Source organism: Lactuca serriola, chromosome 8, assembly GCF_051521515.1.
Source record: "Lactuca serriola cultivar US96UC23 chromosome 8, Lser_US96UC23_V15, whole genome shotgun sequence".
NCBI classification, from domain to species: Eukaryota; Viridiplantae; Streptophyta; class Magnoliopsida; order Asterales; family Asteraceae; genus Lactuca; species Lactuca serriola.
In genome coordinates this window covers 190,979,957-190,995,442 of record NC_136415.1, presented here as the reverse complement: position 1 = coordinate 190,995,442, position 15,486 = coordinate 190,979,957, and the positions used below count along the sequence as shown (strand labels likewise).

Genomic DNA, 15,486 nt, shown 5'->3' with positions numbered 1-15,486 from the left:
CGGGTAATCACAGTAACTGAATCAGTACCCTGCTTGAGGGTTAAAAACTCCTGATCCAATCGTTCCATTTCCACAGGGGGAATGTACTCATCACGAAACATGGTGGTGAACCTTTCCCACGTCACCGCAGTAAGCTCAGCTGGGGTGAAATCTACTGATACAAACTTCCACCAGCCCTTCGCCCCCAGGCGAAGATGGCTCAGCGCGAACCGCACCCTCAAATGCTCCAGACACGAAAAAGTGTAAAAACATCCCTTAACATCAGCAATCCACCTCATCGCAGCGATTGGATCCTTCGTCCCATCGAACTCTGGTGGCTTCGTGTTGTTGAACTCCCGATACAGCAACGAATCACCTCCCTGTGGTCTGGCAGCAGCGACGGCTACGGTGGCCACAACAACAGTAGCATCAGTGAGCGCCACATACCTCTCATCAAAAGTCTCAATCAGCGTGGTCTTGATAGACCCAAACATCTCCGGTATCTCAACTCGTATGGCCACAACCACTTCCTCATGAATCAACCGACAAATCTCCTCGTCACTGACACTGTTGCTCCCAGGTGTGTGTCGTGTCCCAACCATGGTGTCTCTGAAATACAATATAAAAACATCAGAGACTCGCCCGAGCATACTCGCACTCGATAACGCAACCCTACTCGCCCCCTGGCATCCTAAGGATTCTTACTTGGACTGCTCACTGATCCGGTGTCTTCAGTAGTACGTGCCCTATACTACCGACCACACCGCATCAGTATTCACCCTAAGTCCTCCTCCTTGGATCCCAGATCACAAGTACTCTACTCTCGCTATGCATCGACTACCCTCCGTTAGACCCCCCCTATAAGCTCCTTACTGCTACCTATTCACTCTCAAGGCATCTCATAGCAGCAGTATTCTCCTAGGCTAAGGCATCACAAATCAGGCCACTCTAGTCCTCATATGAACACCTGGCTTACTCTATCATGCATAACATAACATATCATATATCATAAAACATAATGTAAGGGTATTTTGGGGATTCACCGTTCGGGCGTTGGCTGACCGTACACACTGCTCCGCTCTAGTTGTCTCAAAACCTCCTGCCCTTTTAGAAAAATTAGTTTTATTGTTTGAAAATTTTCTCAAATCCTCAGTTTGAGTTCATATACGCCCGAAGGTGCATCCGAGTCCCTCAAACCAAGGCTCTGATACCAACTTGTAACGACGTAAATTTTCAAAACAATTTTTCATTTTTCAACAACCAAATTTATATTTAAACATTCTCAAAACATGTGTTCCACAGTAGTTATCAAAATAATACATACCCCAGGATCACGAATAAAATCTCCTGACTGTGTGTACGAATCACGTCGGCACCTTTCCAAGGTCCTCGCTAGTACCTGAAACACATAACACAACAACTGTAAGCATAAATGTTTAGTTAGTTTCCCAAAATACCGCATACAACACATACGCCACTCGAGGCTATAGTACGACCTTCCGGCCGATGTGTCTTAGCGGGACCCTCCAGTCCCGTAGCTCGTTGGACCCTCTGGTCCAGTCATAGCTCGTTGGGCCCTCTGGCCCGATCTAAATCGTTGGACCCTCCGGTCCGGTCTGTATCGTTGGACCCTCCGGTCCGGTCTATACCATCATATAACATACATATATCACATAGCACATAAACTCATTCATAGCACATAGGACCCTCCGGTCAACCCATAAATACCACTCTAGGTAACGTATAGTGAGAAGACTCACCTCGGGTAACTCGGTAACTCTGAAATCTCGGACTCTGTGAGATAGGATCTAGCCTCCGCCTAATCATATGAAATAAACACTCGGCATCAACACATTTCCCAAGGCTAGACCACTCTCTCCCTTAGCACTCTCAGGAGGGTAAAAGACCATTTTACCCCTCGAATGGATCAAATACCCTAAAGTTGACCAAACCCTAAAAGTCAACAAAAGTCAACCCTCCGGGTTATGCTGCGCGTACCAAACATGTACGCTGGGCATACCAGGTGCCTTCACAGAATCGGGGTGTGCAACCACTTACGCTGCGCGTACTGGGATTACGCCCAGCGTAAGTCCCAGTTCAGCTACTTTATGGATTTTGGTCTTAAACCGTTAAGACATGAACTCATATTCCAGATCTGACTTCTCTAGGGTTACTTACTCCATACAGTTGAAACCTTTAAGCCTTTGCATGGCTGTAAAGGTCACCCATCACTCAAAACACCTTTCCTCTTTCCATGTTAAGTCCATAACTCATGCATGACTCAATATCCACGACCAAGATTGGATTTTTATGAACCCTCATCACATAATACAATGGGAAAGTCCAGATCTGTAACATCCTTAATTTCAAGTATTATATTTATTCGTTGAATTTCAAGTTTTGTGGAAGAACTCGGCGAGTTGATGCGTAGACTCGCCGAGTAGAGACGCGAATCATTATCCGGGTGGATGGCTGGACTCGGCGAGTCCACGCTGTTTAATGAAACCCTAATTCCTCGAGTTTGGGGCCTATTTAAGGTGCCTTTTGGCCGTCCTTTGCGGCTACTAGACCCCAGAGAGAAACCCTAAGTGAGCTAGAGCGTTTGTGAGAGGAAATGAGTAATTTCTTGATCATTGTTAGTGTTTTTGCAAATAGAAGAGGACTAAGACAAGAGGAGGCTGAAGAGGGTGCTAATCCAGTGATTCCAGGGCTCAGAGACTTCATTTTGAGGTATTCATTCGACCCTTCTTTAGTTTATGGTGTAATTCTAAGAGTTAGGGCTTTTTAGCCCCTTTAGAGTAGAGGTGGCAATCGTGTCGTGTCGTGTCGGGTTCGTGTTGTGTCGAAACACTAAACAGGTTGAAAGTGCTTGACCCTAACCCGACCCATTTGATTAACGTATCGTGTCATGTCAACCCGTTTATTTTCGTGTCGAGTTCGTGTCGGGTTTCGGGTTAGTGTTATACCTTGATATATGTCGTGTCATGTGAGGTTAAAAGATTGAGCATGTTGAAAGAGTAGGAGTTAGGTAGGCGGAGAGGAAAAACTAATAGTTTGGATGCAGAATAGATGAAGTCATAGCAAGTTCAGATGGCAAAATTAAAAGAGTGGGAGTTGGAGAGGCGGATGAAAAGGTCGCGAGGATGTGAGAGTGGTGAAAGAGACTGGGCAGTTTGGGAGAGAATGAAAAAACTGAAATTAAGTCTTGATCTAGACGGCTAAGTCATTTCAACATTATAAAACGAATCAATTCGAAGGTTTTCTTTTACTTATGGTTTTGGTTTTGTATCTTTCTAGTTTATTTAAATAATTCAAAAAATTTGCATATAAATAAACGGGTCATTTTCGAGTCATATTCGAGTTGAAATTCTCAACCCTAACCTTACCCGTTTAATTTTCGTGTCGTGTCGTGTCAACCCGTTTATTTAAACAGGTTGAAATATCTTACCAAAACCCATTTATTTCGTGTTGGGTTCGTGTCGGGTTTCGTGTCGTGTCAATTTTTGCCACCTCTACTTTAGAGGATGGTTATATGGAGTAATTGGTCCCCTCTCGTGTTGGTGCTATAGATCTGGATCCAAAGAGGTCCAGAGACGCTTTTCCCTTGAGCTTTATGAGTGTTAATGGGGGTTATGAGCTTAGGATGTCATTTTAGAGGTCATATCTTCAAATAAGGCCTTTGAGCCTTTGCATGAGCACCAAGATGTTAGCTTTACGTGATTATAATGCTTTGGGAAGTTGGATCTACGGTTTAGAGGAGCGGATCTGACCTCAGGAGGTCAGTTCAGCTTGAGCATGGCATGAACTCGCCGAGTCCAATAGCCGACTTGACGAGTAAGACGAGGGTTTTCCCAATAATCACACAGTTGGTGTGACTCACTGAGTTGGGGAAGTGACTCGGTGAGTCAGAGGGAATCTAGAGGACAGAGTGCACGATGGTACTTGCCGAGTCAGGAGCCGGACTCGGCGAGTTGGGTCGGGACATTTCACAGATTGTGATCAGTGATGATTTGCAGAGTTGAGGATTGACTCAGTAAGTCGAATGAGGACTAAGAGAGTGAAGAAAACGTGTGGACTCACCGAGTCATAATTGTGCACTCGGCGAGTTTGGTCAAGGTTGACCGTTGACTTCGTTGACTTTTAGGGTTAGTCAATGTTTGGACCTTAGAGTCATCGGAAGGGTAGGATAGTCGTTTACCCTTCCTAGAGGATGTATAGAGAGAGAGATTAGCCTATCCCTGAGGGTTGTATTAATTAGAGTATTTATTTCATGTGATTAGGCAGGGGCTAGACCAGAGTTTACCGAGTCAGAGGTTTACTGAGATATCCGAGGTGAGTCTTCTCACTATACTTTACCTTGAGTAGGTAATCGGAGTTATGTGATATAGTGTTTGTATGCTATATATGTGTTATGTGTTGCACTGCATTATTCTATGTGATTTATGTTGTGCATGTTTACAGAGTTAGAACCTGAAGGTTCACAGAGATAGAACCTGAGGGTTCACAGAGTTTGGGTGCACGGACCCACAGAGTTATAGCCTCGAGTGGCTAATATGTGTTATATATGGTATTTTGGGGAACTCACTAAGCTTTGTGCTTACAGTGTTTCGTGTTATGTGTTTCAGGTACTAGTGAGGATCTCAGGAAGGCGCCGACTTGATCAGTACACACACGGGATTTTTATGTTATGAGATATTGGGATTGATATATGTTATGAATTGAGTTTTAAACAATGATGTTTTTATAAATAATGAATGAATTATGTTTTTATAAAATGCGAAAAATAGTTTTGAAATTTATGGTGTTACAAGATCTAAGCTTATGGAGACTCTTTGCACATAAAGTCTCCACCTTTGAACCAAAAACTCTAAAAATAGGTCCATAAAGCAAAACTCATGAAAGGCAAGGAAAGCTTTGAGCTTTTTACCTCAGGAAGAAGCTCCAACATATATAGAACTCGGATCTACTCTTGCTCTCCAACTTCTAGCTCCAACAATAGCTTCCTCTTCTCCTTCTTCACCTTAAAAAGGCACTTTCAAGCTCAAGAACACACACACAAGCTTAATACGGGTTTTCTGCTCTCTTAAGGCTCACTTAATGAAGTATGGTGGTTGGGGCAAAGGGCTTAACGTTCCTTTTATAGTGCACAAGCCATAATTAGGGTTTGCATATGGGCACCTTACGCCCAGCGTAACCCTGGGTACGCCCAACGTACCCAGGCGAGTCCACGTCCAATATAAGCGTGCGAGTACGCGCGACGTACGATTCATTACGCCCAGCGTACTCATAAGTCCAATATTTCAACTTAAGGGACTTATCTTGACAACTTGCAAAAATAGAAAGGTTAAATAGCTTACCATAGTTTCGGGATGTTACAAGCCTGTTCCAACAACATGCTTTGAAGCCTCAACCAAATTCAGCATCCAACTTTATGGTATTTCCACGGGCCGTGGAAACGTCAGTGTAAATTTCCACGGGCTGTGGAAATGAGGTCATGGGTTAAGTGGCAGTTTCTCATCTTTCTAAAAAGTGGCAACCAAATTCATTTTTCTATCCATCGATTTTGGGAGTACTTTAGGCGATTTTCTAGAGACTTTTGGAGTTGATTAAGACTTGGAAACATTTGATTTCATTTTGTAAGAACTTTAATTTCATTTTCTAGACTTGTGATCATGTTCATGTGTGACTAGAACCCTAGTTTCTCCAATTTCATGTTTTGAATTGTTTGGATGTGATTTCAATCATGTGACTTGATGTTTGCTCTTAATTTATATCTAGTGAATGTGATTTTGTTTCAATCGAATTTTTGATTCTTTCATATTTCCAATTGGTCATTTGAATTAGAGTTCAATCAATCAAGTTATCTAAGTCGTGAAATCCGTATTTTTTGTGAATTAGAATAAGTAACAAACACTAAACTGGTTTTCATTGACCGAATCAAGTGTAAATCATATTCACACACTTTTACACTCCCAAGCTTGTGTGGAGTATCAAGTGTTGTTGGGAACATTCACTTCAAGCGTAATGCAACCTTTTGATTTCTGTTTAAGAGCTTGTTTAGATTTAAATTAAAAGGTTAGGTTATTTTCAAAGAGCTCATTTTGAATTTGACAAACTGGTGAATGGGAAGTGTTAGAGATTTTTAACACTTTCAAGTACCAACTTAGATAGAACTAAGTAAGTATCATGTCATCTGTGAATCACATTGTTACTTGTCATACATGGAGTTGGAGTTCTCATAATTTCTGAATTTGCTATAATCAGTTGGTTAATTTCTCGTTCCTTTAGTCATTTGCTCTAATCACTACATACAAATCCCCTTTTTCTATGACTTTAATATTTTACAGTTGGTACAACTCCAAGGTCTCCGATGAAGTTCTTCAGCCATATTGCCTCCTTCGACGCTTCGCTTGCTACTATGTACTCTGATTCGCACGTTGAATCAGCTACAGTCTCCTGTTTGGAACTTTTCCATGTTACTGCTCCTCCATTTAGGGTAAATACCCAGCCTGACTGAGAGCGGAAATTACCTTTGTCGGTCTGAAAGTTGGCGTCACTATACCCTGTCACTCTCAAGTCATCACTCCACCTAGGGTAAGGACCCAATCCTTAGTCCTTTGCAGGTACTTAAGAATGTTCTTTACCATAGTCCAGTGAGCTCTACCAGGATTCCCCTGATATCTGCTAACCATGCTCAAAGCAAAGGCCACACCAGGGCAAGTACATGTCATAGCATACATGATCGAGCCAACTGCGAACGCATATGGTACTTGGCTCATTTATGCTATCTCAACATAGGTACTCGGACTCTGAGTCTTAATCAATTTGGTATTGCTCTAGATAGGCAATTCTCCTTTCTTGGAATTCTCCATGCTGAAAAGTTTCAACGCCTTATCCAAGTAGGTACTTTGACTAAGTCCTATTAGTCTTTTACTCCTATTTTTCAATATCCTTATCCCTAGAATTAGGAATGGCAATGGGGCGGGTTCGGGGCGGGGCATGGATTCCCAAACCCGCCCCGATAACTTTCGGGTATCTTATCGGGGCGCCCCATTGGGTTTCGGGTTTCCCCGTCGGGTTTCGGGTATCTTATCGGGTTTACAATAATTGATAACGAAATCTTTATTCTCTTTTAGGGTACCCCAATCTCTTATAAAATATACATGTTCTAGCAACTCTTTTAAATTAAAAACATGATGCATCACTTTAATAAAATAAACTGGACGTTATATTAAAAATTATTTGATTTAAGTTTTGTTTAATACGTCAAAACACATAAAAATGATCATTAACACCAGATTGTTAATAACTAAAAAAATTGTCCACAATAAGTATTTTATATTTGAACGCGTACAATTAACAGCAAAAATTTTTGAACATTATATATATATATATATATATATATACACACACACACACACACACATATATACATATATAATCGGGGCGGGGCGGTTCGGGGCGAGGATAACCCACTCCCTGCCCCAAACCCGATAAAAAACCCAATAACGACCCGTTACCCGACCCGAAATGATCGGGTTTCGGGTTTCCCCATCGGGTTCGGGCTTTTTTGCCATCCCTACCTAGAATGTAAGCACCTTCCTCGAGGTCCTTCATAGCGAAACACTTTCCAAGCCAGGACTTAACCTCTTGCAAGGTTGAAATGTCATTTCCTATGAGAAGTATGTCATCCATATACAATACCAGAAAGCTAATTGTACTCCCACTAGCTTTGACACATACGCAGGACTCATCCTCACTTATCAAAAAACCAAACTCTTTGACTTTCTCATCAAAACAAATATTCAATATGCGAGATGTTTGCTTTAATCCATAAATGGATTTCTCAAGCTTACACACTTTATTAGGGTACTTCACATTGATGAAACCCTACTCATGTAAACATCTTCAGCCAACTTCCCATTAAGGAAAGCGGTTTTGACATCAATCTACCATATTTCATAATCATGAAACGCAGCTATGGCTAGCATAACCCTTATAGATTTGATCTTCACTACTGGTGAGAATGTCTCATCATAGTCAACTCCAGGAGTTTGAGTAAAGCCCTTCGCAACCAATCGCGCCCATCCATGTCGTTCTTCTTCTTGAAGATCCAACTGCACCCGAATGTCTTGTGACCCGGTACATTGTCAACCAAGTTCCAAACTTGATTATCATACATGGACTGAATCTCGCTGTCCATAGCCTCTTTCTATTTTGCGGACTCAGGACCCGCCATGGATTCCTTGTAGTTGTTAGGTTCATCCAAATTTATCAATGTACTATCACTGATAAACGCATCACCTTCAGCTGTTATATGAAAACCATATAACACAGTGGAACACTAACTCTAGTGGAACGTCTCAGAGGTACGAATTCGTCAAACTGGCTCAACAGGAGTTTCCTCCTCGGGTTGAGCGCTAGTGTTTGAGGTTCCTTCATCACTTAACTCTTGAAGCTCTTCAAGGTCAATTTGCCTCCCACTGTCCTCTTGGCATATGAGTTCTCTTTCGCGGAAAACCCCTCTCATTGCAACGAAGACAACATTGCCACTCGGTCTATAGAACAATGTTCGTTCTTATTTTTTTCCATTTGGTATTTTTTGTATATAAAGAGATGTACTAAAGCTTCTTAAATATTAATCTTTTGTAAATTTAAAATCATAAATTTTAATAGGACATTTTTCTACAATTAAAGCTCTTAAATTAGTACTAATATTATTCCATCTACTTGGATCATATATGTTTAAAGGTGTGTTATCATTTTCACTATTAGTTTGTTCGTTATCAATTTCAATATTAGTATGTTCGTTATCATTTTCACTATTAGTTTACTCGTTATCAATTTCAATATTAGTTTGTTCAATATTATTATCAACATTAGCCTGTTCTGGTTCATTATCAACATTAGTTTGTTCTTGTTCATTATCAACATTTTTGTTTGTAGTTAAATATTTTAAAAATGACCCTTTTTGTTTATCTATAAAAGCTTCTTCTTGCATTTTTAGTTTCCTTTTTGAAGCACCTGATTCGTATTTTTTCTTTGACATGTTTATTAATTATTTGATTAATAATAACTATAAGTATAGAAGATTTGGATTAGGATTATACCACCCTAAGATAATGGAAAGCTAAAAAATAATGGAATCTGCCAATCTGGAATCAGTGAACAATGGAATCTGCCAATCTGAAATAAAAAATCAGAAAATTGAAAAGATTAACAAATTTGATCATTCATGCCATTTGGAAAAAGCCAAAAATAATTAAAATACAAATTACATAACTTAATAATAAAACATTGTGTTTTAATCAGAAGGCATTATATAACTGGATGTCAAACAAGAATCTCATTAAAAACAAAACCCAATTAGGAGGCCAAACCACAAAATTCATATCAAATATCGCATGTTTGATCAAAAAAGCTTGTTCTATCATTCTATACTATGGGTACATTCTATCATAATTTAGTTTTGTAGTATTGATGAAGACTTTTCGAGTTTGGGGCCAATCAACCAAACCAAGAGCCAAAAAACATCTACCTTTTTGAGGAATGATTCACCAAACAAAACAAATTGAAGCATTGAGACACAACTTATTGGCTAGGCGACCATTATTCCATTAATCAACAATATCGATTAAGATTTTTAGAACACTAGTTTCAGCTAATCGGCTATTAACGCCAATTACATAATAAGAAAATAGAAAAATCAAAGCTCAAAAGGGAAAATATAAGCACATTAGCGTTTCAAATTCAATGACAACAAAATAGCTGATTTTGATTTTAGAGTTTTGAGCAATGGAGAAACCGAGAGGCGAGAATAGCAACGATTCAGTCGACAGTCTGTGGAATAGTGGAAGAATTGATTGGAGAAGAAGGCCTATAATCGAGTCCGAGAATGGAGAAAAGAACGGAAGTTTAATCGTCTTGAGTCTTGACGTCGTCGCAGGCATGATTGTAGTCGAAAGAATCGCAGGCGCGGTTTTTTTGGGGAATGGGGAGTAGCGCATGGACCGTGAATAGATGGAGAGAAGCTGGACTTGAAATTAAATGGGACCCTTTACAATTTGGGGCCCTAAGCCCTACCTTTACATACTAAATCATAAGGTCGACCTTGCCCACGCAACAAACTGTTACTGAGACGCAAACCGGGGGTAGTCAAAAACCAACGGCCAAGAAAAGGAGAGAAAGAAGGAAAGGGATAGAGTTCGCGGTGGAACAATCGGAAGAAGAACCTCCAATATGGTGGACAACGGAAAAAGACTATGCGTTGGCGGTGTCGTGGTGCAGGACATCAAAAAACTCAACTAAGGGAAACAATATGAGAAAAGTCGCTTTTTGGGAAGTTGTGATAGGTAAATTTCGCCCAATTTTGATGAAGGATGACACATATCGCAATCTCGATATGCTGAGTGGCAAGTGGACTCAATCAATAAGAAGTGAAGTAAGTTCAAACTTTCCTCGCACAAACAAAGTGGTGCGATCGATTTTGATGTTTTTAAAGTAGCGAGGGATCAACATCATGTCGAGTCGGGTCACGTTTTCGAGCACGAAAAGATTTGGGAGATTGTTAAGGACGACCCAAAATGGTTTAGAACACCAACATCATCGGAACAACAATCAAAGAGGTCTCGCGACTCGAGTTCAGTCGACGTTTCCGACGAAGGTACAAATATCAACCTCAATGCTGATACCGATGACCTTCCGGACGACCTCAACAACATCGAAGAGATCTCCTCGCCTCGATGACTGATAGGGCGTGACAAGACGAAGCGGGGTCAACGACATACGAAGGAAAACGAAAGTAGACTTTGAGAGCACGCGAAACTAAAACATAAATTTGACATCTACAACAACATCACAATTAAAAGATATGAATTGCAACGTGAGCATTTGAAGTTCCTACGTAAAGAAGCCGAGGAAGATCGTATGACGAAGGATAGCGAGGATAATATGCCACCGAGACAAGTGCAGGTGCTCCGAAAAATGAAGGCAAAGATCGAGCGGAAATATTTGGTCGACGAATAATATATCGGTTTTTTTCTTTGCAATGTCATTTTTAGTTTTAAAATGCTATTTTTAATTTAGGATTTAATTAAATTATATGTGTTATTAATTTATATGTTTTTTTATAATTATTATGACATAAAAAAAACAAATTGGAGAAATAAAAATTAAAAAAACTAAAAAGCTAAAAATAAAAAATAAATAAAAAATATGGGGTAATATAACACCAATGTATAACCAATGTATGAATAAGATGATGAGATGACATATTTTGGATGTAATAACATGTTGTCCATATCCAGTAACCTTAAAGATTTATGAAAGAAAAACATTTTCATGAATCATTATGATTATCTAAACCTATTAGGTTAGTAGATTAGGACCCAGAAACTATCTTAAATTTATATATTAACTTTATATAATACTGCTAAAGATTATCGATTTTGCCTTATATCATTTCAAAAATCCTTGCTAATTCGCAAAAGACTTTATATGGTCATTTAACTAGAGTCCCAAAAATGGAGACATTAAAGCTCCTAAGATGATAAATGAATAACGCTTCATTTTAATATAATACTTTATTTAAATATCATTTATTGTTACAACTTATAAGTTCATTTTAATATAATATAACTTATAAGTTCAGAAATAAGTTTATTATATACTTTTGAATTTTGAAACATATATAATCACCAGCTTAATATTTTAAATTTTAAATACAATATATATAGATATCATAGTTAAACATTTATAATATACGTCGTAAAAAAATGCGTAAAACTTAACATTGGAATTGAAAATGATTTAAAAATAAAATTATAATTCGAATATTCCGTTTCTTCTATAAAAAAAAAACATTATTATGTGAAACAGGTCCCCAACATTCGTGAAGACTTGATTGTTAATCCATGAACCAGAAGTGTATGATCAAAAGTCAAAACTGTTAAGTCGCAACCCTTGAACCACAAGCTGTTAAGTGTTAACCAAAAACGTGGTTAATATATATGGTGTATGAATATATCCAAACAAACTATTTTCACACGAAGGAAAGTTTTCGTTTACATGTAGAGGGACGAAACTTGTAATTTTAGTAACTTACAATCCAAGTGAAATTAACCAAAAACCTGGTTAATATATATGGTGTGATGATCTCTTGGCTTGTTGAAGCGCGAATGTTGATCTCCAGTTAATAATCTTCTTACTCGCTACTCTAGGGTTTCTTCTTCATCCATTAATGGAATCCAAGACTTCTTCTCATGAGGTTTGTAGTCTTATACTCCAGTTATTTCGTTAATCCTACTACTTCAAATCAAAACTTGATAACCTGATAAAATTCTTTATTCCTGTTGATTGCTTATAATTATGCTTGTGAATTATAGCAAAAAACCCCCGACTTTGTAGGGTTTTTCGTTTATAGCTTGACGTAGTACAGCATTGCGATACTTTACCCTAAAGCCCTCTCTCCTCTATCACCCCCAATTTCTACCCACTCGTTTAAAGAAACGGCTCTGCTTAAGATTTGACGATCGAAGGGGTTATTTTTCGTATTTGGAGTTGTTATGGGTTTTAAAATTTTGGTAATTGGACTTGATTTTGACGTCGGTTTTACTAAATTGATGTGGGTATTCTAGAATTTATAGTCGGAAACATAATTTTCTTCTTTAATATTTAAAAAAAGTTACATATAGGAAAGACATCCGTGTTAATTGATGAAATTTTACTGATATTTTGTTAAAAGAGATGAATTCCCTAAGCTTCTTTTGTTACACAGATCAAGATAGAACAGAACACTCATGTTTTGTCCCACCCAAAAAGGGGGAACAAAGTTTGACATGTGTAAAAGACGTGAATGCCCTCCTTATTTTTATCACTGAAAATAGTCCTCACCTGTAACAAATGCACCTATGCACATATTTTATATATGTTACCTGACATTGTGCTTGTTTCAAAGAACCATGGTACCCTTTTGCCTTAATAACAATGGTATAACTATAATCGAGCAATTGTAGTGTTTATCAATTATGATATGATTTTTTTTTTTTAATTTTTTGTTTCTATAGGTTTTGGTGTGTCAAACATGTGGAGACAAAGGATTCACCAATGCTTATGTTTATTGTATCAAGTGTTTAAAATTTGTTATTCACAGGTACATGCCATTCTTTTCATTTTTCCAATCTATTCTTCTGTGTTTATTGTCTGACATTCCCCTCTTGTTATTCAGATACTGTCTAAATGTAATACCAAAATCATTCGATGAATTTGTCGAATGGGCTTGTGAAGATTGCCAACAATCACTTTCAAATCCTTTCACTTCACATAAATTCAACCCTTCAAGGTCCGATAAACAGACTGCTGCAATTGCACCACAAGTAAAAACAAAGAAACAAAAGAAAAAACCAAAAAGGAAACCAAAAAAGAAAAGGAAACTTGCTGTTTCACCATCAAATTCCCTAAAAGAATTTCGGTTGAAAAAGTGTATTCTTGCTTTAGAGGCTCCATCGAAAAGAGAGGATAAAAGGAAAAGAGATGAAAGTTTATCGGGTGTGGAAAGAAATGAGAATAAAACTCAAAAGATGGTGGATTCCAATTCCAATAAAACTCAAAAGATGGTGGATTCCAATTCCAACGAGCATTCTTGCTGTGATTCCAGTTCCACGGATGTAAATTTAAAGAATAAAACAGGCATTCAAGAACCAGAGACCAGTCCTGAAAAGTTAGTTTTCTAATTCTTCATCCTTTCGCTGTTTTTTGGTTCCAACGGAATTGGAATACGAGATTCCATTCCAGCGTGGAAGGAATTCAATTCCGTTCTTCCTTTTTTCTTAAAACACCAATATACCCTCGTGTTTACATATATTTACAATAACCAAAAGATATTTGATTGTACACATTATGATTCCTTACATTCTAACTTCTCTGGATTCCAATTCCTTTGACAGATTCCATTCCTTTGAAAATCATCCTAGGAATCAAACACCCTATGATCTCCAGGCTGAAACAGCAAACCAGATGCATAATGAACAAGAAATAAGAACAGACAAAACTAGTGGTGATGTTACTCAATCAACAGGTGTTGAAAATAATGTAGAATACATTCCTTATCAACCTGCACAACCAGTCCAGGAACCAGTATGGAGGTAATGTATTCCGTTATCCTGCCCGGCTGCCCGACCGACCTGCCCGACTTTGCCACCTGTCATTTATTTTTCTTGAAAAAATTGCAGGGGAAGCTTTGATATTACTCAAACAGATTATAATCAATTCGAAGGGTTTGTTGGTCATTTATCAAATAAAGCTTGTTTCAAGGTGTGTCAAGAGGCAAATGTGCTTCCCTCTTTGCTTTCTCTAGAAATGCATCCAAAGACTGTTTTATGGCCAAAAAGCTTCTTGGAGTCTCAACCTTCTGATGAAAATATTGCTCTTTACTTCTTTCCAGGAGACACAAAGTAATGTCAATTTTTTATTTTAATATCTTTTAATCTTTCACAAGTCTGTTTTTCTCATGTTTGATTTATTTATTGTGATTATATTCCAAATTTGACCCTAGAAATGAAAGGGACTATGAGGACTTGGTGAGTGATATGATAGATGAAGAGCTTGCAATGACAGCCCCTGCCAAAAATGCAGATTTATTGATATTTACTTCTAGAGTTTTGCCTCGACCTTTCTGGAGTGAGTTTTGTTTTTAAATTTGGTTTGTGGATTCCATCGGAATTGGAATTTGAGATTCCATTCGATTGACTAAAAAATGATTTGATTGGATTTGCAGGATTCCAAGGGAAGAACTATCTATGGGGAGTTTTTAGAAGGAAAAAGAATGATCTTGAAGGATCAAACAATAGTGAGAAGAACCCTGTTGTGGCAGAAGATTTTCCACACAAAGTGACAGGTGGAAAAGAAATCCTCACAAAAGTGAAAACTTTTGATTCTCAGAGTCCTCAAAGTCCTTTGTGTAATTACAGGTATATTTTTTATTCTTCTGCTACATTCTGTTCCATTGAATTTACATATAATATAAAGAGGTACAAATGCAAGAAAAAACAATGTACTTTTTTTTTGCAACATTGCATTTTAAAAATCTATTCATTTATAACAATGTTATCCAAATGTACAACAATGGTCCAAATAAAAAAAGGTAAAAATTACAATTATGAAATACAAAGAAATGAAAGTACATTGCTATTTCTTGCATGAATGAAAATAATTATTGGAACTGAACATACCGAGTCGTGTTTCAGGTGACACACATGGAGGCTTCATCAATTTCGATGAAACAATATCATTTTGAAGATGGAGACAAGTTCCATTTTGAGATATTGTTGAGAATGTCTTTTTTGAGGATGTTTTGTATTTATCCAAATATTGAGTTTTTAACGTATCATTAGGCAAATTGGGTGTTTGGATGTGTGTTTGTAAAGTGGTTATTGCAACTCGAAGCATATTTAGGTCAAATTAGGTGATGTTTCATCTATGTTAATTATATAACCCTTTAGAGTTTTTGTC

At 38.1% G+C, this 15,486-nt stretch overlaps 1 protein-coding gene across 1 annotated transcript; it reads left to right on the top strand.

Moving 5' to 3' along the window:
• The first annotated feature begins 12,027 nt into the window (after positions 1–12,027).
• On the top strand, positions 12,028–15,486 carry LOC145070520 (PHD finger-containing protein 1-like). Its single transcript, XM_079017459.1, has 8 exons — positions 12,028–12,244; positions 13,044–13,129; positions 13,205–13,696; positions 13,923–14,120; positions 14,208–14,429; positions 14,531–14,655; positions 14,753–14,945; positions 15,222–15,486. Exons 1-8 carry the CDS (start codon positions 12,218–12,220, stop codon positions 15,223–15,225), a joined length of 1,347 nt encoding a protein of 448 aa, XP_078873585.1. The 5' UTR covers positions 12,028–12,217; the 3' UTR covers positions 15,226–15,486.